Source organism: Neovison vison, chromosome 2, assembly GCF_020171115.1.
Source record: "Neovison vison isolate M4711 chromosome 2, ASM_NN_V1, whole genome shotgun sequence".
Taxonomy (NCBI): domain Eukaryota; kingdom Metazoa; phylum Chordata; class Mammalia; order Carnivora; family Mustelidae; genus Neogale; species Neogale vison.
Window position 1 is genome coordinate 225,279,277 of NC_058092.1, and position 26,087 is coordinate 225,305,363.

The 26,087-nt window shown below is 33.6% G+C and overlaps 1 protein-coding gene across 1 annotated transcript in view; it reads left to right on the forward strand.

Moving 5' to 3' along the window:
• ATRNL1 (attractin like 1) overlaps positions 1–26,087 on the forward strand; it is an 810,828-nt gene that overhangs the window by 198,929 nt on the left and 585,812 nt on the right. Inside the window, exon 19 of the mRNA XM_044240595.1 lies at positions 15,391–15,528. Within this exon, the coding sequence (XP_044096530.1) occupies positions 15,391–15,528 (138 nt within the window). The remainder of the gene's footprint in view (positions 1–15,390; positions 15,529–26,087) is intronic.

A 26,087-nucleotide genomic window follows, 5' to 3' on the forward strand; every position in this document is an offset into this window, starting at 1 on the left:
GTTGAAACTTAAATAACCAAGTTGATAATTTTTTTCTAATATAAGCCTTTGATGTTATAAATGTTCCTCTAGAAACTACATTTCAGTAGTGGTTTTATGATACACTCTTTCCATATTTTTACTTTAAGCTACCTGTGTTGTATTTTTAGTATGTTTTTTATAGATAACACATTGTTAGGCTCTTTCTTTTAAGTACAATTTGATAGTGTATGCCATTAAATTAATGTGTTTGGGTCTTTTAAAGTATATGTTTTATGAATATGGTTGACTTAAATTTCCATCTGGTTACTTATTTTCTCTTTTTCCCATCTGTTCTTTGTGTCTGTTTACTTCCTTTTTTTGCCTTCCTTTGAATTAATTGAACATATTTTATGCTTCATTTTATTGGCCTATTGACTATATTACCTTCTTTTGCTTGCTCTTGGATTTCTATTCATCTTTAACTTGTCACAGTCTATATTTAAGTGATATTATAACTACACAGTAATGTAAGAGCCTTATTACTTTTAAATATGTTATAAATCACATAGTGTACTTTTATTAATTTTGCTTTAATGGCAAGTTATCTTTAAAAATTTTTTTAAATTAAAAAAAAAAAACTTTATCATCGAGCAGAAATGGAGTAACAGTGAGTAGGGTATCCAGCTATCCTGGAATGTGTCCAGGACTGAGGGCTTCCTTAAGATGTGGGACTTTGAGTACAAACACCAGTATAGTCCTGGGAAAGCTGGGATGACTGGTTACTCTAAAAATGACCCAATTTAATTGCCCCTAGTTGAAACAATTAAGAAATGGGACAAAATTAAAAACACTTCTTGAGACATTGGATAGGCAGCCAAAGTTAATGATCCCTCAGAAACAGGAAAGGAGTCAGGTGAACCTTACCACTATCCCCAGTTAGTGCTGGAAGAAAGTTTGCATGAGGTGCTGCATGAGTCAGGGGACACAAGTAGAGTCTGGTTATCCTGTGCTGGAAAAATGGAACTGGGAATCTGGGGAGCGGAGGACAAGGTGCCTGTCTGTTCAAAGAAGAGAGTTGAGCAGAGAGAGAGAATTGTGGAAAACTGCAGAAGAGTATCCTCTGAATATTCAGCTAAAAAATAAGTACAACATTATAGAAAACTACTTGAGTTCTGCAGGAAGAATTACTTGAGTGGAATAAAAGGAATAGTCACCAAATAGCACACAGGACTGGGAATTTCCTGGGCATTATTCATTGGACAACTTGTAGAGTACTTTAGAAAAATTTGCTTTAATTGATATGGCAAAATTATCACTAGACTAGGTGTTGCAATTGTCTTGTGTAACATGGCCAGAGGATCAAACTATCTTCAATTAACATAGACAAATTCCAGAACAAAGCTAAACAAATAGGAATACAAAAAATTTCCAGCATCCAAAATGTAATATTTAAGATTTACTATGTCTGACTTCCAATAAAAAAATTAGCATGTATGCAAAGAATAGGAAAACCTTGACCCCTACTGAAAAAGAAAAACCAATAGAAACCAACCTAGAAATTAAATAGTTGTGAAGAGTAGACAAGGCTATTGAAACAATGATTATGAAGGCATTTCATATATTAAAAATTAAACTTTTGAACATGTTAAGTAGAGTCACAGAAGTAAAAGAAAACAAAAAAACAAGTAGAATTTATAGAGATGAAATATATTCTAAGATGAAAAGTGAATGGGCTTAATATCAGATTAGACACTGTAAAAGTAAAGATTGGTATATTCTTCAAGACAAATAGGAAGTACTCTAATGAAGCACAGAAGGAAGAATAACTGAAGCAAAATGAACAGCACATCAATGATCTTTGGGGCATGAGGCCTCGTATTTTTGTAATTGGATATTCTGAATGAGGGGAGAGAGAAAGGGCTTAGAAAAATCAGAAAAAAAAATAATGGCAAAATTTTTCTAAATTGGATGAAACCTGAAAACCCAAAGAGGCAGGAATGTCAATAAATATTAAGCACAAGAAACGTGAGGATATCGGGGCGCCTGGGTGGCTCAGTGGGTTAAGCCGCTGCCTTCGGCTCAGGTCATGATCTCAGGGTCCTGGGATCGAGTCCCACATTGGGCTCTCTGCTCGGCGGGGAGCCTGCTTCCTCCTCTCTCTCTGCCTGCCTCTCTGCCTACTTGTAATCTCTCTCTGTCGAATAAATAAATAAAATCTTTAAAAAAAAAAAAAGAAAAGAAACGTGAGGATATCTATATCAATGCTCATAATAATTAAATTGTTTAAAGCCAGTGATAAAAAGATAAAAGCAGCCCAGAGAGAAATAAGGCTCAGTATGAACAGAGAAACAAAGGTAAGTTTGAACCAGATTTCTTAGCAGGAAAAAAAAAAAAAAAAAAGCCAGAAAACAGTGGAGCAACAGAAATGCAGTATCTTTAAAATAGCAAAAGAAAAAAACTTGAAGTTCTTTACTTAATGATGTATATATTTTTAAAAAGTAAGGGTCCAATAAAGACTCTTTCAAAGTTCTAAAAACTCTAAAATTCATTACCAGTGGACCTGCTGTATAAGAAGTGTTAAGAAATCTTAAGTCCTTCATTCAGAAGAATAATTTCCATATATAAATCTGATCTACATAAAGGAATGAAGAACAAAAGACATGGTAGCACCGTGAGTAAAGACTTTTTTCCCCTAAAACTTCCATATTTAAAAAAGGCAATTTGTGTTTTAAGGCAAAAATGACAAGAGTGTATTCAGAGTTTAATTTTTATGTGGAAATATACCAACAATACCTCAAAGGCCAAGGAAAGAGTATTGGAAGTCTACTGTTGTAAGATTTTTTTTTTTTAACAATATGTAAAGTGGTAAATCTTGAGCTTAATTTGTAGATGTATATTCTAAACCCTCAAAGAACTACTAAAATAACACAGTCATAGCCAAGGAAGTAGATAAAATAATCCAAATGAAGGCAAGATAAGGGAAAAAGAGCCATGTAGAACAGATGGGACAAATAGTTCACTAATGGCAAATGATAGATTTAACCTCAGCTATTTCAATAATCATGTTAAATGTAAATGATATACTCACCATAATAAAAAGGCTGAGATTTTCATATTAGCTAAAAGCAAGACCCAATACCCTACCTCTAAGAAATCCATTTAAAATACAAAGATACATTTTAAAAGCGAAAGCATGGAAATAGATAAACTATGCTGACATAAGTTAAGAGAAAGCTGAATTGGTGACATTGGTATAAGGGATACAGATTTTAGAGCAAAAAATATTACCCAAAATAAAGAGGATCACTTCATAAAGATAAATAACATTCCTGAACATTTCTACCTAACAGTAAACATTCAAAATAGGTGAAGTTTCAACAGTGTATGATAAGGCTTCTCTTTTTATTTCCAGAGATATTGTAGGTTACCACTTTCTACTTAGAGATAAGTAGCTGCCATCACATCAGTTTGTTTGTTTTTCTCCACTGCTCTATTTTGGAGAATGCATTAGTTTTCTTTTGCAGCATGACAAATTACCACAGACTTAGAGGCCTAAACAATACACAATTATAGCTTGGGATTATAGCTCTTGGGTGTGGCCTGGTTGGCTTCTCAGCTCAAGTTCTCAGAGGCTGAAATCAAGTGCCAGGCTGAGTCTTTGGAAGCTCTGGAGAAGAATGTGCTTCCAAACTTACCCAGATTTTTGTCAAAATTCAGTTCTTGCAGTTGTATAACTAAGTGCCTGTTTTTTCACTGGCTATCAATAGTAAACCACTTCAGCTCCTGAAGTATGCTCACATTCTTTCCCACATGTCCCCCTCCATCACTAAAACTAGCAACATCATCTCAAAAGGTCACATGGAATCTCTCACTTTGAATCTCTTACTTCCAGTAGAGACCAATTCCTTTTAAAGGATCTTTTGGTTGGATTCAATCAGAATGAGTTTCCTTTCTTAAAGTCAGCTATGCCATGTAATATAACTGAATCACCAGATTAAGCCGATGACCCTTCTATCATATACATATCATATACAAGTTCCTACCACACTGAAGAGGGAGCCATTAGTGTTTGATTAAAAAGCTGAGTACTGTAACCTAGTTTTATTGACACCAAAGATTAACCACCATAACATACAATTTACCCATTTAAAAGTATATAACTCAATGAGTTTTTAGAATTATGCAGCTATCACCACCATCAATTTAAAAGAAATTTTACCATCCCCAGAAGAAAACTTCTACTTATTGGCAGTCACTATTAAGCCCCCACTTACCCTTGTCAGCAATAGGTAATCGTTATATTTTTAATGGATTTATGTATCCATTATGTATCTCTAATCTTTATATCTCTATGGATTTATGTATTTTGGACATTTTAAGTAAATTGACTCATAGTGGTAGTCTGTTGAGACTGGTTTCTTTCACATTCTATAATATTTTCAAATCTGATCCATGTTGCAGCATATAGCAGTACTTTATTTCTTTATATTACTAGATAATGTTTAATTTTATGAATATACCACAATTTATTTATTCAGTTATGACCTGATGAACATTTGAGTCTTTACAATTTGAGTCTTTTGGATAATGCTTCTATAAACATGCATGTAAGAATTTATGTGTGGACCTATTTTCATCACTTTTGAAATGGTGTATCTTTACTAGATACAATTACTGTGGGTCAAACAGCGACTATATCAAACCTTTTGAGGAACTACCAAACTGTTTCAGCTGCTGCTGTGTTATTTTATATTCCCACTGACAGTTCACAAGGGGTTCTGATTACTCTAGATCTTTACCAACATTGGTTATTTCATGTCATTTTGATTATAATTATCCTGGTTTGTGTGAGGTGGTATCTCATTGCAGTTATGATATACAGTTTCTAAGTGGATATGGTGTTGAGCATCTTTTCATGTGCCTATTGGCTTTTCCCACTCTTTTTCAGAGAAATGTCCATAATATTCTTTGCCCATTATTTAATTGGGATATTTGTCTTCTTATTATTGAACCATAAGAGTTCTTTATATACTGTAGATGTAAGTCCTTTATCAAAGATTGATCCGCAAATATATTTTCTACTCTATGGCTTGTTCTGTCATTTTCTTGATAATGTACTCTGTTGCACACACACAAAAATGTTTTTGAAGATTTTATTTATGTATTTGACAGAAAAAGAGAGAGTGAGCACAAGCAGGGGGAGTGGCGCAAAAGGGAGAGGGAGAAGCAGGCTTCCTGTGGAGCAAGGAGCCTGATGCAGGGCTTGATCCCAAGACCCAAGGATCATGACCTGAGCCGAAGGCAGACAGTTAACTGACTGAGTCACCCAGGCACCCCTGTTGCACAAAAATTTTAAATTTTGATGATGGCCTATCTGGTTCTTTTTTTTTTTTCTTTATTCATTTGGTGTCTTATCTGGAAAACCATGCATAATGTAAGATACCAAAGATTTACTCCTGTGTTTTTTTTCTAAGAATTTAATAGTTTTAGCTATTACATTTAGGTTTTTTATCTATTTTGAGTTAATTTTTGTGTGTGTTATGAGATATGGATCCAACTCAATTCTTAAACATTTTTTTTATCCAGGTGTCCAAGCACCATTTGTAGAAAGACTACTTTTTTCCTCATTGAATTTGTTTTTTATTTTGTTTTATTTTTCATCTCTTAAAATGGTGTTTTAATCACTTCTGTATTTTCCATTTCTCTCCTTTTTATGTTCATGTTTTATTCTATATTCTTGAACATATAAAGCTCATTTATTTATTTATTTATTTATAGAAAGAGCAAGAGACTGGGAGTAAGGACAAAAGGAGAGGGAGAGAGAATCTTAGACTCCATGCCTAGTGCAGAGCTGATGTGAGGCTTGATGTGAAGGCCCTGAGAGCATGACCTGAGCTGAAATCAGGAGTAGACACTTACCTGACCCAGCTACTCAGGAATAAAGCATACTTTCAATAGCTGTTTTGTTTTTTTTTTTTAAGATTTTATTTTATTTATTTGAGAGAGAGAGACAGTGAGAGAGAGCATGAGCGAGGAGAAGGTCAGAGGGAGAAGCAGACTCCCCATGGAGCTGGGAGCCTGATGTGGGACTCGATCCCGGGACTCCAGGATCACGCCCTGAGCCGGAGGCAGTCATTTAACCAACTGCGCCACCCAGGCATCCCTCAATAGCTGTTTTAAAAATCATTCTGTGCTCATTCCATCATGTGTGATGTTTTCTTGTTTGTTTGTTCTATTGATTTTTTTGTTTGTTTTACTGATGAAGGAGCAGATGTTCCATCTTGGTTATTTTTTTTTGTGGTATTCTAGACATTGTGAATTTTTGGAGTTTTATTATATAGTTTTGTTCTATTTCTTTTAGTGTGTTGTACTTTATTCTGGCATGCAGTTACGTTATTTAGAATCTGTATGATCATTTCAAGAATTGTTTTTAAGTTTTGTTTTTGTTTTTTTTTTCTTTTCTTTTTTAAAGGTCCTGTACGTAGCAGTCCTAAGTTCGGGGCTAATTTTTTTTTTTTCCAATTTATTTATTTTCAGAAAAACAGTATTCATTATTTTTTCACCACACCCAGTGCTCCATGCAAGCCGTGCCCTCTATAATACCCACCACCTGGTACCCCAACCTCCCACCCCCCCGCCATTTATTTCCACTGCTAAGTCACTGTCTTTCTGTGATCTCTATAGAGTGCTCTTTTTATTAAGGGGTTTCCACTCCAGTTGGAATACAAAGTATTCCAGTCCTTTGTGAGCTACTGGCATTGTTTGACTTACTGTTTTCTGGTGGTGCTTTCTCTAACTTCATGGAGTTTCAGACTCTGTCATTATGCAGCCAAAGATTTAAGAAAACTCCTCGGTAGATTGATATGTATAGCTCTCTTTCCTCTCATGTTTTATCCCCAAATTCTAGCCGCTGTGACCTCCCCTGTCTTTGATCTTCCCTTTCTCAGCTAAATGACTCTCTGGCCTTTGTTTGGGTTTGCCTCCCTGGGCTGCTTCCTTAAATCTGTCTCCAGGTAACAAGTCAGGGGAGTCATAGGCCCATGTTTCCATTTTTCTCAGATGCCATTCTTGAGCTGCTTTAAAAAGTAGTTTTTTGAAAGTTTTGAAAGTAGTTGTTTCATATATTCTGTTTCATGTTTGTTGTTTACAAGTGGAGGTCAATTCTTAGAGTGGTTAATGCCTTATTGGCAGAAGTGGAAGTCTTCTGTTTTTATCTACAATAATGAATCTCTTGTAAACAACATATTGGTCTTTCCTTTTTTTGTTTTGTTTTGTTTTGTTTTGTTTTTTAAATCTAGTCTGACAATCTCTGCCTTTTATCAGAGTGTTTAGTCAATTTAGATTTAATATAATACTGGTATAATTGAGTTTTAGTTCTACCACCATGGTATTTATTTTTAAAATTTCTTTTATTTTTTCTTCTGTTGTTGATTCTTCCTTTTGCCTTTTTTGGATTAATTGAGTGTTTTTAAAGTCCATTTTTATCACTTTTATTGGATTTTTAGCTATACTTCTTTTGTGTTTTTTTTAGTGACTGCTGTAGTGATTGTAATAGTCATCTTTATCTTATCACAGTCTACCTTGAATCAGTATTATACTACTTCATGTATAAGGTAAGAATATTACAATAGTGTAATTCCATTTGCTCTTTTTCTGTCCTTTGTCTAATTATTGCTGTATATTTTACTTCTGTATATGTTATTAACCACACAATGCATAGTTTTTTCTTTAAACAGATGATTTTCTTATAAAGAAATCACGACAAGAAAAAAATCCTTTTACTAATTCATGTAGTGTTCATTTTCTGTGATCTTCATTTTTTCCTATAGATCTGAATTTACTTCTGTTATATTTCTTTAGCTTGATGAATTTTATTTAACATTTATAAAAATACTGTTTCTCAACTGTAGCTATAAATGATGTTTGCTTTCATATACCTGAGAAATGTTTTTATTGTATACTTGCATGTCTTTATATTTGAAGGATATTTTTATTGGAAATAGCATTCTAAGTTGACAGATACATTTTTTCCCTCCAATAATTTGAAGATGTAATTTCCTTTTCTTCTGGCTCCTACTGCTTCTCTTAAGAATTCCTTTATCAGTTTTATTGTTTACTTTTTGAAAGTAGTATTTTTTTTAAATCTCCAGCTGGCTTTTTAAAATAGATTTTTTCTTTGTTTTTGGATATCAGCAGTTTTAATATGATGTACCTAAGGATCAATTTTATTTGTTATTGTGATTGTGAATTATATGGTTTATTTACCCTGTAGCTTGATTTTTTTCATCATTTTTGTACAATTTCCTGCCATTATCTCTTCAAATATTGCATCTGTCCCATCATGTCACTCTGTCTTCTATTTCTAGGATTTTGCTTTACTTGTGTTAGGCTTTTTCATTATGTCCATAAGTTTTCTTACTGTTCTTTGTATTTTATATTCTTGCATCTCCTTTGAACTGTGTCTCAATTCATTGATTCTTCCTATACATGTTTCTAGTTTTCTGTTAAACTTATGTTTCAGTTATTACTATTTAACATAGTACCCCAGGCTCACAGTATTAAAACAGTTTTATTCATGATTTTGCATCATCTCTTTTCTTGTTGAATTCTGCTAGGCATTTCTTCTGTTAGTCTCCCTTAAATTGATTAATTGGTTGATTGATTGATTTTTTAATGTGACTGCAGTTATCTGGCTTTCTGATTTGGTTTGACTGGTCTTAAAATGTTTCCCTCACATGTCTAGTACTTTGAGCTGGCTGGTTGGTCTAGGGGTCCTCTGCTATGGATGACTTTTTTCTGCTGTCCTATCATCCTCCCGTTTATAGACTGTGCTCTAAACATGTCATTTTTAGCATTCTAAGGAGAGAGCAGAGTGTCTATGCCTCTTGAGGCCTAAGCTTAGAATTTGTATACGATCACTTCTTCATTCTGTTTTTTGAGAAGTCTTGATGCCAATCCATGTTCAAAGAATGGGAAAAAAAATCCCACTTTTTTGGGGAGAGCAAGGATAAAATAATGTTATGTACAGCCTTCATAATGGGAGGAATTCAACCAGTTCAACCCAAATATGGGAAGAATTTGTGTCAATTATTTTTCAGCTCATCTACCTAGCTCTAATTTTTTTGTATGTTTGTTGATTGATGTATAACTCATATGGTGTAAAATCCTCCATGTTAAAGTATATAATTCAGTGGTTTGCAGAATAATTAGTAGGTTTGTAACTATCACCAGAATATAGTTCCAGTAAATTTAGGTACCCCAAAATAAAACCCCATACTCTTAATAGTCCTTTCCTAGTCTTCTTTCTCTTGGAACCCCAAAACTACTGATATCCTTTATTTATGAATTTGTTTATTCTGGACATTTAAATATGGTTTAAATGTACTGTTTTTAGAATATGCCCTTGATACTTAATATAGTCTTTTGAGAATTATTGTAAAATTATGTAAGAAATAGCATAGAGGATCATAGGGGAGGGGAGGGAAAACTGAATGGGAAGAAATCAGAGAAGGGAACAAACCACAAGAAACTCTTGACTCCAGGAAATAAACTGAGGCTTGCTGGAGGGAGGTGGCTGTGGGGATGGGGTAGCTGAGTGATAGGCATTAAGGAGGGCACATGAGGTAATGAGCACTGGGTATTATGTGCAACTGAAGAATCACTGAACTCTACCTCTGAAACTAACAATACACTATGTGTTGGCTAATTGAATTTAAATAAAAAATAAATAAAAGACAATCCCTGCATCAAAAATTATAAAATACATAGAAGTAAACTTAATCAATGAGACAAAATACTTGTAAAAAAATTAAAAAATAAAACTGTTTTATAACAGAAAAAAAAGTGCTTATCCATATTAGAGAGAGGAGTGGGGCAGGGACAGAGGGAAAGAGGGAATCCCAAGCAGACTCCACTGAGTGTGGAGTCTTACTGGGGGCTTGATCCCATGACCCTGAGATCATGACCTAAGCTGAAACTGAGAGTTGGTCACTTAACTATCTGAGCCACCCCGGCGCCCTGACTTCAGTTCTTTTAAATTTTTTGAGGTCCATTTTATGACCCAGTGTGTAGTGTATCGATGGAGAATGTTTTAGGTGTACTTAAAAAGAACGTATATTCTGCTGCTGTTATGTGGATTCTTCTCTTTGTGTTTGTTTGGTCCAAGTTTATAGTGTTCAAGTCTTCTCTCCCCTGCTGATCTAATGTCTAGTTGTTATATTCTTGTTGAAAGTATTAAAGCCTCCAACTATTTTGTTGAATTGTGTATTTATATTTTAATTTCTGTGTTTCTTCATGCATTTTGAGGATCTGTTAGTAGGTACATGTGTATTTATACTTTTAATATGTTTTTCATGAATTGACCTTTATTGTTACACAATGTCCCTCTATATCTCTAGGAAAATTTTTAAAAGTCTATCTGAAATTTGTAGAGCTACTGCAACTTTCTTATGGTTGCTGTTTGTATGTTAATATCTTTTTTCATTCACTCACTCTCAATATATTTGCATCTTCAGGTGTGTCTCCTATACACAGTATACAATTAGATCTTAATTTTAATCCAGTCTATCTCTTCATATTTTTTGTACTAAAAATTATGCTTCTTCAATGTGTCAATAACATTTTTTTTTATCAAATTAGGGTAGTTTTCAGAATTTCAAGTAAATTTTAGCCTCTTCTACTCTCTCTCATCCTTTCAACACTCCCATTACATGTAGGCCTGAGTACTTGATGGTTTCCCACATTTACCTGAGATTTTGTTCACTTTTCTCCATTCTTTTTTCTCTGTACATACATAGTTTCTATTGACCTATAAATTCTTTCTTCTGTCATTATTAATCTACTGTTAAGTCCCTTTAGTGTATTTTTCATTTTAGTTATTAAACTATTCTACTAATTCATTTTTCATTCACTTTTTAAAAATTTGTTTTTACTGTTGTTCTCTATTTGGTCAGATATTGTCATCATATCTACTTTTACTTCTTTTATTCTTTGTCTTTAATTCTTTTGAATATTTTCATATCTTCTAATTGTCCTAAGTGTCCAGTTCTTGGGCTATCAATTCTCATTTTTATTATCTCTCCCTTTCTTTCTTCTGAGTCTTCTTTTCGATGCTTTGTAAGTTTTTTCTTTGACGTTTAACCCTGTGTTTTTGTTTATTTGCTTGTCTCCCACTCTCCCATAAGTCAGAGGTTTGCAAAGCAAGGCCTGAAGGCCAGGCCTGGTCCCTTGCCTATTTTTGTAAGTGGAGTTTTGCTGGAATGCAGATATGCTCAACTGTTATGTATTGTGTATGGTTGCTTTTGCACTATAATGCTCTATAATGGCAGAGGTGAGGAACTGTGATAGAAATTATATCATCAGCAAAGCCTAAAATACTTACCATCTAGCCCTTTACAGAAAAACAGATTTTCTCACTGTGTATTCTGTGTTGTATTTGTTTGAGTTTTTAGAAATATTTCTAGGGGCCATTTAACCTGATTTTGCAAAGTGTATGAGGCTTTTCTTGATTACAGAACAGATTTTACATTAATGTTTGATGTTGGAGTTTCTCTACCATGTGGACAATGTGAATTTCTTCCAGTAGATATGTTTGGCATAGGCTTTAAGTTCTTACAAGTGGACTTGTGATGTGCTTTTCTCCCCGACAAATAGGGTCTGCAATTGGAGGCTTCAAGCCTTCTAAGTATGGTTTAGTTTTACTGTCTTCCTTGAGGATGCCAGAGACCATATCACCTGGCCATGTTGGGTTTTCAGACCCATGTCTCCTTATTCTTGTTTGTCCATTCTATATATAGCGAAATTCTGTTACTAGCTCAAGATTCTCTTTAACATTCTTGTTTTGAATCCCAGCTCTGATTTCTAGCATCTGATAATCCCTTTTGTTTTAAGATAGGGTATGTGTTAAAAAATGTTTTGAGTAAATTTTCTGTGTATACATTTTTTGAATTTTACTGAGAATGTCAAGCAGATATTTTTAAATGTTTTACATCTGTTTTAGAGAGCACATACTTTGCAGAACTATGTACCTTATTTGCATATCAAATGCTGAGTTTTCCATAATATTTTTTTTTCTTTCTTTCCTTGTTACATGTTTGTATATATAGACAAGAAACCATCTGGGCTGGTTTTAAAATTTAGACAGAACAGTATGGATGGCTTCTTTTTAGCTTTATTCATGTTCCTCAGCCAGGTTGTTATTAGAACCTTTCAAGTAACAATGTATCCTGGAAGAACTATTAGATACAAGCTTCTATTACTCTTTGCTTCAGCACCCTATGCTAGTGGGAATAAAACATAAGCATAGGCTTATAGTGTATCTTTTTCTTGTCTGTGTTTGCTACAGCCATCATGTCTGGGTTCCACTGTGTGTAGCATGCTTTCTCTCTTGCCATTGTTGCCATGCCAGTTACAGGCTAGGACAGTGACCACCCCCACCCCCCTGCCTTTTTTTCCCCCCTTGGAAATTTTGTCTGCAGTCACATCTAAATTGTACCAACTTTTCGTGTGGTATATTCATTACCTTAAACATTACACTTACCTGTATCACACTTCCCATGAGCTTTATGGCATCAAGCCAATAATATGCTTTGTGATTGCCCTATGGCTCAGAAATGCCTTCTGAACTTCTCATTTTCAGGAAGAGACAGTGAGTGGCATTACACCAGGAATCCTCTTTTAATTTCCAGAGGTATTGTAGTTTACTACCTTCTAGTTTAATTTGTGTCATTGTCACCATACCCAAATTCCTGTAGTTGCTGGCAAGTTTCCTTCTTATTTTAGTGGTGAGCTAACAGGAGGATATTAGATGTGATTGCTGAATTTAGACATCTTATTCAGAAGTTAAAGCATTTGTTTTTCTGGTGGAAATATGTCACCAGGAGATTCATAAAATACATATATAGTAACCCATTTCTTACTTTAACTTTTTCAGGTAATGCTTTAAATGTAGTGGGCACTCAATAAATTTGTTTTTACCTGACTGAATTAATTAGTAGTATCAATAATAAAGTTTCTGTGAAACAACAACTTATACTTTTAAACAGATATTAAAAAAATCAAAGTTCTTAACATTATTATTTTTATAGAACTAATATGAATTTGCTATAGAAAATTGATGATGCAAAAAAAACTTACTAAACTGAGATAACCTATATTAACTTTCGATAGGCAAACTTATATATTTTATTTTATTTTTTTAACTTTGTTTTTACTTTTATTTTTTACTTAAATTCAATTAATTAACATACAGTATATTATTTGTTTCAGGAATACAGGTCTGTGACTCATCAGTCTTATATAATACCCAGTGCTCATTATAGCATATACCTTCCCCAATGATCACCCAGTTACCCCATCCCTCTACTCCCTCCCCTCCAGCAGCTCTCAGTTTCCTAAGATTAAGAGTCTTTTATGGTTTGTCTCCCAATTTTCATTTTTTAAAAGATTTATTTATTTATTTTAAAGAGAGAGAGCTCTCAAGATAGTGAGTAGAGGGAGGGCCAGACGGGGTGGGAGGAAGAGAGAAGGAGACTCCCGCCGAGCCTGAAGCCTGATGCTGGGCTAGATCTCCCGAGTTTGAGATCATGACCTGAGCTGAAATCAAGAGTCAGTCACATGTTCAACCAACTGAGCCACGCAGGCATCCCATACTGATACATTTTAAAACAAAATTGTTGTCATTTTAAATATCATGTTTTGTACCTTGATTTCACTTAAATTATCATGAACATTTTTCCTTGTTCTAAATTTCTTCCTCATTGTTTCATAATGTAATATAAAATATGAAAACTATAATTTTCCTCAGTTATATAGAGGATGATGAAGTTTATTTAACATTTTCCCATGATGACTTTATGTTATTTCTATACTGTCTTATAGTAGAGTTATGGCTCTGAAAATTTCTATAAAGTATAGGTGTTCAGTTTTTACTGTTATTGCCTGTGTCTTTCTTTACCTTTTAATGTTAGCTCTTGTGGATGACCCTATGTTACTCTCTCAGGATCTCCCTCTCTCACTTTCGAATTTCCTACATACAATAGCTATGGTAGTTAATGTCTGGTCTTTTGATTCAAACTTTCTGTTTATGTGTTTGTTTCTGCTGTTGATTAGCTGTGTGACTTTGGATGGTTGCTTAACCTAGGCTTCCTTCGTGGGTTCATAAACAATGAATCTTGGAACACTGAAAAAATAAAATAATAAAAAAAAAGTCTTAGAAATGGCCCCAATGTAATACCTCCCATATAGAATTATTGTGAGGATTAAATGATATAATTTAGGTCTACCACCTGGTATACTATCTGGCAATTGAGTAGTATTTATATATTTTAAAAGCGATGCAATATGTACACTGACCAATCAGAATAGATGCTGGCCACAACAATTGGGATTGATGGAATATTGGCTTCCCTGGCTACAGTAAGAGGAAACTCAATTAAGTGCTATCTTAGTTATAATAATTATGAAAATGATTATGAGGGTGGCAATGATGATGGTGTTTGGACAAGCAGTTACAAAATTAAGTCATTATGTTCCAAATAGGCACAAAAGGCATGAGCTTTCATGTATGAACTTTATTTCTCATCTGAAATTCTGTTGTAAAATTAATACCAGAACTTTTAAAATCTTATGTTATGAACACATAAAAAAGTCTTATGCTTTAAATGTGATTTTGTGTAGTTCACTTTCAAATAGAATTTTGACTAAGCTTTGAAGCTTTTCTTATCCAAAGAAGATAAGAAGATAATTTGTTTTTATGCAAATTAATTTAGAAGTGCTATTTTTATTAATCATACACAGAGTTTTTTGAAGTAAGGGCCTATAGCTGCACTATATTTTATATTTATTGATCATTTGTTATTATGTGTAAATATAATTAAGATGCAATTTAACATCCTTTATTAAAGCTATATTATTCATTCTTGTGTGTATATAACTTAATAGATAAATATTTATGTGGATCTTTAAGTAATGTGTTAAAAAAAGTATTCCTTTTTGGGTCCCCTGGGTGGTTCAGTCACTTAAGTGTCTGACTCTTGATTTTGTCTCAGGGCATGATATCAGGGTTGTGAGATCAGACCCTGTATTGAGCTCTGTGCTGGGCATGGAGCCTGCTTAAGATTCTCCCCCTCCCTCTGCCCCTCACCCCTGCTCATGCACGTGCTCTCTCTCATAGCTATGTTATGTTTTATTTTATCTCTTTCCCCTATATTTTATAGAACATACAACAAAATTTCCACACAATTTATTGTACATATTGTTCTGTATTTATATTTTGAACCACATATGTTTTACATAAAAAAACAAAACTTGGGAAATGTCCTTTGGCCTTTGCTACCATTTAAATCTGTAAAACAAATTCTTTGTCTTGATAAGTGTTATACTTGCTGTGGTTTTGTAGATATTTATGATATTTTTTACTCTTTTCTTCAGCTTGCCAGTGTAATGGACATAGCACGTGCATCAATAGCAATGTGTGTGAACAGTGTAAAAATCTTACCACAGGAAAGCAGTGTCAAGACTGTATGCCAGGTTATTACGGGGATCCGACTAACGGAGGACAGTGCACGGGTAAGTATGTTTTCTTTTACTTCAGTATATTTTTATTACAGAAAAGAAAATTGAGGAAGATACGTATCTTGTGGAAAATATATTTTATAAAAGAAAATTTTTTCCATTAAGTTCCAGTATTTTTAAAAGGTAGTGTTTACTCAGTAGGAGTGATGTGAATTATAACAATTCTGTGAAACACTTTACAAAGTTCTTATTGTAAAATTAATACATGTTTATTACAGGAAATTTAGCAAATGCAGGCACATTAAAAATTACCTGTAGTCGAGCGTCTCTCCCGAAGGACTAGACCGCCCTCCTCTGTGCCACATCCCAGAACAAAAAATTACCTGTAGTCTCCCTATTCAAAAATAATTACTACTGGGGCACCTGGGTGGCTCAGTGGGTTAAAGCCTCTGCCTTCAGCTCAGGTCGTGATCCCGGTGTCCTGGGATCGAGCCCCACATTAGGCTCTCTGCTCAGCGGGGAGCCTGCTTCCTCCTCTCTTTCTCTCTCTCTGCTTGCCTCTCTGCCTACTTGTGATCTCTGTCTGTCAAATAAATAAATAAAATCTTAAAAAAAATGTTTAAAAAAATAATCACTACTGATTATTTTTTAATAACAGTAAGTCATTGTTTTGACTCTAGATATAAGAAATAATTAAAGGTATTGTGTATGCCTTATATCAGATAAGCTTTTTTGGGTTTGGAATCAATCCTGGGTTGATATCCCCCCCGCTGCCAGTGTTCATGTGTATGGCCATAACCACTCAACCTGTCAGTGCCTCCTTGTACTCATATGTAAAGGGGAGATGATGAAGGTCAAATGAGATGATACATAATAGAGGCACACATAAGGAAATTGAAGCACAGTAAAAGAGCATTTAAAGTGCTGTTCTCATCGCACGTTTTTTTGTTCACTAAACTCTGCTTTTCTCCATTTTCCTCTATATCCTCCTGCTTTTTCCTCTTACTTTTTAGGGAATTTTTAGATTTCCTTTTTTAAAAATTTCCTTCTAAGCTGTGATTTTATAGTAATCCTTTTTTATCTCTAGGTTAGTCCTTGTCGCTCATGTTTTAAATTTTCTATTTCTACATGGAGGTTGCCCATACAGCACCCACAGACCAGCCTCCATTGTTGTCTGTGCAAAGATTAAGACTGTTAAACAGGGAGCGGGCCCAGGGCCTGACCTAGATAAGAATGTTCACACTGCTTGCGTGCTGTGGATAGTGCTGCTGTGAACCTGTTTGAATATTGGTTTGTAGTTCTCTTGTGCATAAACTAGAAGAGGCATTGTGGCAGTTCTGTGTTTAACTTTTTGAGGAATTGCCCCATTGTTCAAGTTTTCTATAGTGGCTGCTTCATTCTACATTCCTGCCAGAAATGTAGAGGATTCCAGTTTCTCCACATCCTTGCCAACACTAGTTATATTCCATTTTTTAAAAATGTTAATCATCTTAGTGGATGTGAAATGATATCCCATTGTGGTTTTGGTTTGCATTTCCCTAATGAGTAGTGATGTTAACTATCTTTATCTTTTCATGTGGTTATTGGCCATCGTATATTTTCTTTGGAAAAATGTCTTTAGAAGCCCTTTGCCCATTTTAGAAGAATTTATTTTCTTTTAATTGTGGTGAAATATACATAACATAAAATTTATCATTTTACCATGTTTATATGTGTAGCACAAAGGCTTTAAGTACATTTACATTGTTGTGAAACTGTCATCACCATCCGTCTCCAGAACTTTTTTCATCTTGCAAAACTGAAACTCCGTACCTATTAAATAATAATTCTTTATTACCCTTACACAAGCTACTGGCAACCACCATTTTATTTTCTCTTATTATGAACATGACTTCTCCAGATAGCCTTAAATATGTGAAATTGTACAGTATTTGTCCTTTAGTGACTGGCTTATTTCTCTTAGCACAATTGTCTTTAATTTTCTTTCATGTTCTAGCATGTGTCAGATTTCCCTTGCTTTTAAAGGCCAAATGCTGTTCTGTTGTATGAGTATATACATTCTGTTCATCCATTCACCCATTAATGGACCCTGAGTTGCTTCCACCTATTGGTATTGTGAGTAATGCTGCGACGAACATGGGCCTACAGATACTTGTTTAGGTTCCTGTGTCTTTTCGTGTTGTTATTGGCCATTTGTAGATCTGTGAAGTGTCTGTTAAGCCCTGTGCCCATTTTTTATTTGGGTTGTTTGATGTTGTTGTTCAATTATAAGGGTTTTTTAAAATATATTCTAGATATTAAGCCCTTACCAGAAACATAATTTGCAAATATTTTCTCCCATTCTGTAGGTTGCCATTTAATTTTCTTTATAGTGTCCTTTGAAACACAAAAGTTTCCAAGTTTGATGAAGTCCAGTTTACTTATTTATTTTTTTGTTGCTTGTGTTTTTGGTGCTTATCTAAGGATCCACTGTCAAATGCAATGTCATGAGGATTACCAAAGTATTAATTTTTTGCCAACATAGGCAAAAGGAACATTTGAATAACTATATTAGCTATAAAATGTTTTAAATTAGAATGTAAGTTTTATCACTCCAATAGACATAAGTGCTTTTAGAAATATGTTCCCCTTTGGGGATGATATGTCTCTTCTAGGTTTAAGACTAAGTTCAGTTATTCCATATTCATTTTTGTTGCTGACATTACACATCTGGCAAGCTGAGGCATAATGCAATGGAAAATTAAAGGGGATGAAAGATAAATGCCTATCTTATTCAGTACTGCACATTCTCTGGTAGTTTATGGAGCTTTAAATAATTCCTTATAGTTTCATTGTTTCCTAAAGTTGGCAAGATACTATTTTGCTGTCTGACTTCTCTATGGTGATGTAATATATGAAAGTCATTTTTATTTCTTAGGGCCATATTACCTATCTAACTAGATCAACAGTATGTCACATCTGGCGAATTATTTTTAATGCAGCTGTGGCTAAAATAAATTTATAAAAAATAAGAAGTATAAATTTACTGATATTTCTTCATTTTTAGTTCACCTTTTTGGGAAAAGTTCATTTTTCATTAGTAGATGCATTTATTAAGATTCAAAGTCTGTTGATGTTAAGGGGAAGAAGGAAGTCGATTTATATTTGAATGGTGAAGCTTTAGAGGTACTGAAGATTCAGAGATTATTTTTTAAATTCAGTCTACTAAAGTCAATTTAACATTGTTGCCGATATTAATGAATGTACATGTAGATTTTCCTCAGATTGTTTTTAGACTATGGCATATTCATAGCTATTCTTTTATTATAATTAACTATTAAAAGTGGTTTATTAGTAATGGTCAGAGGGTGCCTGGGTTGCTCAGTCAGTTAAGCGTCTGACTCTTGATTTTGGCTCAGGTCATGATCTTGGAGTGGTGAGATTGAGCCCTGTGTCAAGCTCTCATCACAGAGTCTGCTTGAGATTCTTTTTCTCCCTCTGCCCCTTCCCCTGCTTACTCTCTCTCTCAAATAAATAAGTAAATCTTAAAAAAAATACTTGTCAGAATGGCTAAAATTGACAACAGGGATAATCACAGATGTTGGCAAGGATGCCGAGAAAGGGGAACCCTCTTACATTGTTGGTGAGTACACAAACTGGTGCAGCCACTCTGAAAAAAAGTATGGAGGTTCCTCAGAAAGTTAAAAATGGAACTAACCTATGATCTAGCAATTGCACTACTAGGTATTTACCTAAACGATACAAAAACACTAAATTGAAGGTTCACATGGCACCCCAATGTTTATAGCAACGTTATCAACGATAGCTAAATTGTAAAAAAAGCTCAAATGTCTTCAACTGTTGAGTGGATAAAGAAGATATGGGATACACACACACACACACACACACACACACACACACACAGAGTGTGTATTATTACTCAGTGGAATTTTACTCAGCCATCAAAAAAGAATGAAGTCTGGCCATTTGCAAGGATGTGGATGGAGCTAGAATGTATTATGCTAAGTGAAATAAGTTAGTCAGAGATTCACTCATATGTGGAATTTAAGAAATGTGAAACAGATGTACATAGGAAAAAAAGAAAAGAGAGAGCACTGACCTGGATGATTTAAAAAAAAAAAAAAAGAAAAGAGTTAACTATAGAGAACAAACTGAGGGTTGCTGGAGGTGTGGTGTGTGGGGAGTTAGGTTATATAGGAGGATGGGTATTAAGAGGGACAACTTGTGGGATGAGCATTGGGTATTATATTTGAGTGATGAATCATTAAATTCTACTCCTGAAACTAATATTATACTGTATATTAACTAACTGGAATTTAAATAAGAACTTGAAACAAAAAACTTTTTAAAAAAGTGGTTTTTTATCAAAATTATTTTATTTCTCATTGATGTCCAAGAAGATTCTTTGATACACATTTGCTTTGGAGTTGCTGTCTGTCTCTCTGTCTATCTGTCTATCATCCGTCTATCAATCTTCATAGCTATGGAAGAATATAATGTCAACAGCTTGGGCTTTGGAATCATACTGCTTGGGTCCATATCCAGGCAATGCCACTGTCACCTTGGGTAATTATTTAACCTCTTATTGTCTCAGTTTCCTCAGTTAAAAATTATATGACTTATTTAATTTATTATGAGGCATAAATGAGGTACTTTACATAAGAAATAATTTGTGCTTCTGGCAAATGTTTATTCTAGAATGCTGTCATTGTCATTATTACTATTATTTTTATTATAAAAATTTGTTACATCAGTAAACTTAAGTATGTTAATAAAACTATGATTTTATACTTTGTAACAGTATTATTTTTGTCATACTATCTTCAACTTGACTAATAAATGTAAGTAAAAGAACATAAGTGAAAGTTTCATTGACTAGAATGGCTTGCTGTACTCTAATGGCTCACCACTATGTACTGTATTACTTTGCAAGGAAGGACTATCTTCGATTCACAAACAATTATTGAGTACTTAACTATATGCAAAACACTGTACTAGGGCTTGAATTTCTATACATTGTAAGGGTGATATAATGGTGTTATGAAGAGGTTGAATGATAGAACCAGAGACAAAGAGTTTAATTTTTTTTTTTTTTTTTTTTAGAGTCTTAACCCACTGAGCCAGCCACCCAGGTACCCAAAGAGTTTAATTATGATGGAAGGATCTGGGTGGGCCCTTTGGAGTTGAGGTCAATTTATAAGTTTCACTTTTATACCATTATCATTAATTCCATGCTTTTCATTATACCTTGTTCTAAGTGTGAGGCAACTAAGCTATAACACTATTAATCACCAGAATGTTAAGAAATATTTGTATGTATTTGTTTTATTTGATTATTCATAAAAAGATGCACAATAAGAACAATGACAAAAAAATCCACCTCTCCAAATCGTGAAATATAGGCATTTTAAAAATTGTAGACATGTGTGACCAATAGTTTTTTTCATCTAGGTCTTAACTCTTTTTGGTTATTTTATTGCAAGATGTTTAATGGGTTAAACAATAATGTCATGTTTAATAGCATTATCAATAAGATTTTTTTTTACACTGCATTCATAATTGGTTTTAACGTAGTCTAATTTTGTTATGTCTTTTAGTTCATTTTGTTGTTCTTTTTCTAGGAGTTTGAATACTATACTCATCTGATTTTTTTCTTTCTACATACTTTTTAAAATTTTATTTTAGGTTTTTACTTTTAATAGTGATAAAGAAACTCTTTATCACTTCTTTCAACACAGTGACAGTTCTATTTTTACCTTGTTTTGTATAAGCAAAACTTATTTATTTTTAAAATTTTTTGATATATTGTGGATATCTACTCATAGCAGACTTTTAAAGAAGTATTTAATAATTTTTTTTTTAAAGATTTTAGTTATTTATTTCACCGAGAGAAACACAGCAAGAGAGGGAACACAAGCAGGGGGAGTGGGAGAGAGAGAAGCAGGCTTCCTGCTGAGCAGGGAGCCAACATGGGGCTTGATCCCAGGACCCTGGATCACGACCTGAGCCAAAGGCAGATGCCCAATGATGGAGACTCCCAGGCACCCCTGTTTAATACTTTAATAAATACATTGAGCTATGACAACTATTCTCAGAGACAAGAGGGTAGTAAAAGGAATTTGAATGAGCTCTTCTTTTTCTCTACTAGGATGGGAATTTTTTTCATTTTAAACTTTTCTCACATATCAGAGGTGTTTATAGAAGCTGAAAGTTTATAATCAAATGACCTTGAGTATTCCTTGAAATAAACATAAGTAATTTAAATCTCTCAAACTGGGAGCATTGACCTGAATGATTTAAACCTGCAAATGGATGAAAATTACTTGACATGGAAATCTTATTTCTATTAATTATTTTGACACAATAAAGTTAAAAAGTTTGTATTTTCTTAGTGTACATGATTTCCTGTGTGGCAGAGAAGGGCCAACCTGAGACTTTAAATATCCCCAAAAGAGCCCATTACATGAATAATTATGTAATTATATGTAGATATTTAGCATATGGTATGGGCATGAAGTTATACTTTGATTAAAGACTTGCTTCAGAATAACATTTTTCAAAAACATTTAAATACATTAAGAAAACAAAAAAAGCCTTTTTAAATAAATTTTCTAAAAGATTTTATTTATTTATTTGACAGACAGAGTTCACAAGTAGGCAGAGAGGCAGGCAGAAAGAGAGAGGGGAAAGCATTCTCTCTCTGAGCAGAGAGTCCAATGCGGGGGTTCAATCTCAGGACCCTGAGATCATGACCTGAGCCAAAGGCAGAGGCTTTAACCCACTGAACCACCCAGGCGCCCCCCAGAAAGGCTTTTTATATCATGCAGAGCTGCCTTTTTAAACTGAATGATTAAAAAAATTAAAAATAAAATCTTTATTTTATAGCTTCTATGATATTTGTAGCTAATTTGTCTTCTCTCTGTACTAATTATTTTGAAGCGTTTTGTTTTTCTGAGGGATGTGTTCCTCTAACTTCAAATACTTAGAGCCCTAAGCTTTCTTTATCTATTCCATCTTTCTGAGCTCTCTTTATCTCTTTTATTCTCATAAAAGGAATCAAAAGGACAAGAAGAACTGAGATTATGAAAAGTATTTGGACCTGACATTAAGTCAGGTAATTTCAGAATGACCTTGATTGTGGTTAGTGGAAGGTGCAGTTTTTACCACTTTCTTGTGTTAGATGCCTTTTCAGAGAGATGTCTGTGGGCTGAGCCTCATGAAACTGCTAGAGACACCCTTGGTAAACTTTTGAGTGTTGGGAAACTTCGCTTGGCTTGCTTCCACACCTTTATTATACCTACCCCTTTTCAAGATCTTTTCAAGATCTTGAAGATCTTGAAGATCAAGATTGCAAGAGAGATCTTTTCAAGATGTCTCTCCCTGTTTTTTATTTTCACAAACTTCTACTTTCCGTCCATCATAACTTTAAACCTCCATTTCAACTTTTGGCATTTGGTTAGTGCTATTGGCAGTTGGTTAGTTCCTAGGCCTGATGCTGCAAATTTTTTCCACCTCTGATTTGCATATTTTTGACAATAAGGTGTGTGACTTGCACGCTTTCTTTTCATTAATAAGTTCACTAATATATCTCATGGAATTAAAAAAAATAATGGTTTTAAATCTACAAGTACAATGTTTATCTTTTGGGGACTACATAGAAGCTATTATTTTATCTTAAGTGTTTAATATTTCTCTTTAATTTCATTTGATATGATGCCTAGTGCCCTTATCATGTATTGCTTGAGGTTTTGTGTTATAAGGATCCGGCACTATTTGATTGTTTAAAAAGTGAGGTAAGATGGTATAATTTAATTTAACAATAAAAAAGGCTATTATACAAACCTACAAAAATTAAGCAATTCTTATTTGCTTCAAATGACAGGCATAGGATAAAAATTAAAAAGTAAATTTAAAATGGGGCATATTTCTCATATTCTAAAACATAAAACATTTATTTAGTGTATTCCAGAAAATTCGAGGTTAATCTAAGAAACTCTAGGCATGTATTTGGTTTTAGTCTGATATTTATAGATTTTTTAAAGATTAGAATTCAGCTAAGTGCCAATTTGGATACACACTTTTTCATTGCTTAGATAATGCACAAAAAGTAATTAGTGATGGTAGACAAGTTAATTATATATTAGAAATGCCTAGAGCAGGTGTGGGAAAGCATCAGCATAAATATTTTCTGTAAATAGTTCATAAACATATTAAAATCCTTCTTAATATATTATTACCAAGAAAAACCTTTTCTTTCAAAGGTCCATTCTTAAATACCATAGGATATGAATGCAAATATTTGCTTTTCTTTTAATCACAGTTTCATCTATACCTTTCATCTTGCTTTTTCTCTATAGGTCCATCTAGTGATTTTATTAGAATAATCATCTATATTTTTAGGCTTCAAAGGGAATGTATAATTGTTTAATTGTGTATTTATTTTAATGAGCAATGTCTATTTGTTTTTTGTCTTCCTTACAAGGCCATTATTGTTCATATTAATTGGTTCAAAAACTGAATTCAACAACTGCATTATTTAAAAACAGTCTCCTTTCACCCCCGTCTTAGTTAATGATAAACCAATTAAGCGCCCTCGATTCTTCTTTTCTTCTTTTGCTGTTGGGTGTTACAGGTTAGCTGAAATGGAATAGCTTCTTCTTAAATATTTGTGGAATGAATGAGTGAATACTCTCCCTACAATCTCTATACCCTCCATACAGTGTCTCTATTTGTCATCTACCTTTTTATCTCATTTACAGAAAGAGAAAGAATTAATAATGCTTTCTTGAGATATGGAATTGTTTACTTCACATATTGCTGACAACATCCCTTCTACTCATAATGGTGAAAACAAAGCCTCGATAACATATAGGGAAAAAAAGAACACCTCAAAGTTGTTAAGCAATGTTACCAACTTACAAGTCAAAAACATAAGCATGTATTTTACTTATTTTTTTAAATCTTTTCAAAATTGAAAAGTCTATTTAACTTTTTTGTTTTATTGTTTCGACATAATTTAATACAGAAAAGTTGCAAGTAATACACGGAGTTCCATCGTGCTTCCTCTCTCTCTTGCTGTTTCAGTGAAATATTGCAGGCTTGATGGGCCTTTATCCCTTAAATACTTTAGTGATGTTTTCTAAAAACTAGGAATTTTTTAAACCACATTACAGTTCCAGAAATCAGGAAATCTACCTTAGTGCATATTATTATTAAATATAGACCTTATTTAGATTTTACTTTGTCCCTGCATTGTTCTTTAGAGAAAAAGAAAATCAAGGTGACTGGATTTATTCATTTGTGTATCTCTTGAGACTTCTTGAATCTGGAACATTTCCTGAGTCTTTCTTTTTATTAAGTGACATTGACATTGTTTAGGATTGTAGCCCATTTTTTGGTGTATGTATATAGCATGTGCTTTGTATGGAATATGGCTTTGTTTGACATTTCTTCATGGTTATATTCTGATTACATACTTTGGGTGGGAATACCACTGAAGTTATGCTAAATTCTTCTCATGAGCTATCATGAGCTACGTGCTATCTGATATCATGAGCTACATGCTACCATCATTCCAGTAATGGTAATGTTCAGTAGGGGCATTTGGATAAAGTGGTGTCTGCCAGATTTCTTTACTCTAAAGTTACTATATTATTCTTCAATGAAAAAAAATATCTTTTAGGAGATACTTTGAGACTCTGTGAGTGTTATATTAGTTCTTAAACCTTCACCTACTAATTTTATGATTTTTACCAAGTGGTGATTTTCTATCGTTCTTTCTATACTAATTATTAGGCTTTCTTTTATGATGAAAAGCTTTTTCTTCTCTAGTTCATCTGTGTATTTTATTTATGTAGTTATGTATCTGTATATTTATCATCTCTTTGTATCATATTCATCCATTTTTCATATACTCTTTATCATTCTTTGAGCATTTTCTTGTATTTTTGCCACCATCTAGTACTTTCCCTGTTCTAACTGGAAGCTGGCATTTCTTAAGCAGCCTTGGTTCCTTTAGTGGGCTCTTTGCTACAAAGACAGTTTTATTTCTAGATCACCTCAACAGGCAGAACTGGAGAATAAATAAATATCTATGTACACACATGCTTACGTGTCTACCCATAGATGCATATATATTCTTACACATGTGCATAACTACACACATTGATATATAGTTCTATATCCACCTATATTTTATACTAAATATACTATATATTTATACTATATATTCTATATATACTATTTATACTATATATATTTTATATTATACTATATATACTATATACTATATATACTAAATATACTATATATACTAAATATACTATATATTTATACTATATATTCTATATATACTATTTATACTATATATATTATATATTATTATATATATACTAAATATACTATATATTTATACTATACTAAAATCTGTGAGTTTAGGGGCATCTGGGTGGCTCAGTCCGTTAAGGGTCCAACTTTAGGATTTGGCGCAGGTCATGATGTCAGGGTAGTGAGATTGAGCCCCACCTTGGGCTCCGTGCTGACCTAGAATCTGCTTGGGATTCTTTCCACCTCCCCCACTTCCCCTTCTACTCTTCTCCTTGTTTGCACTCTTT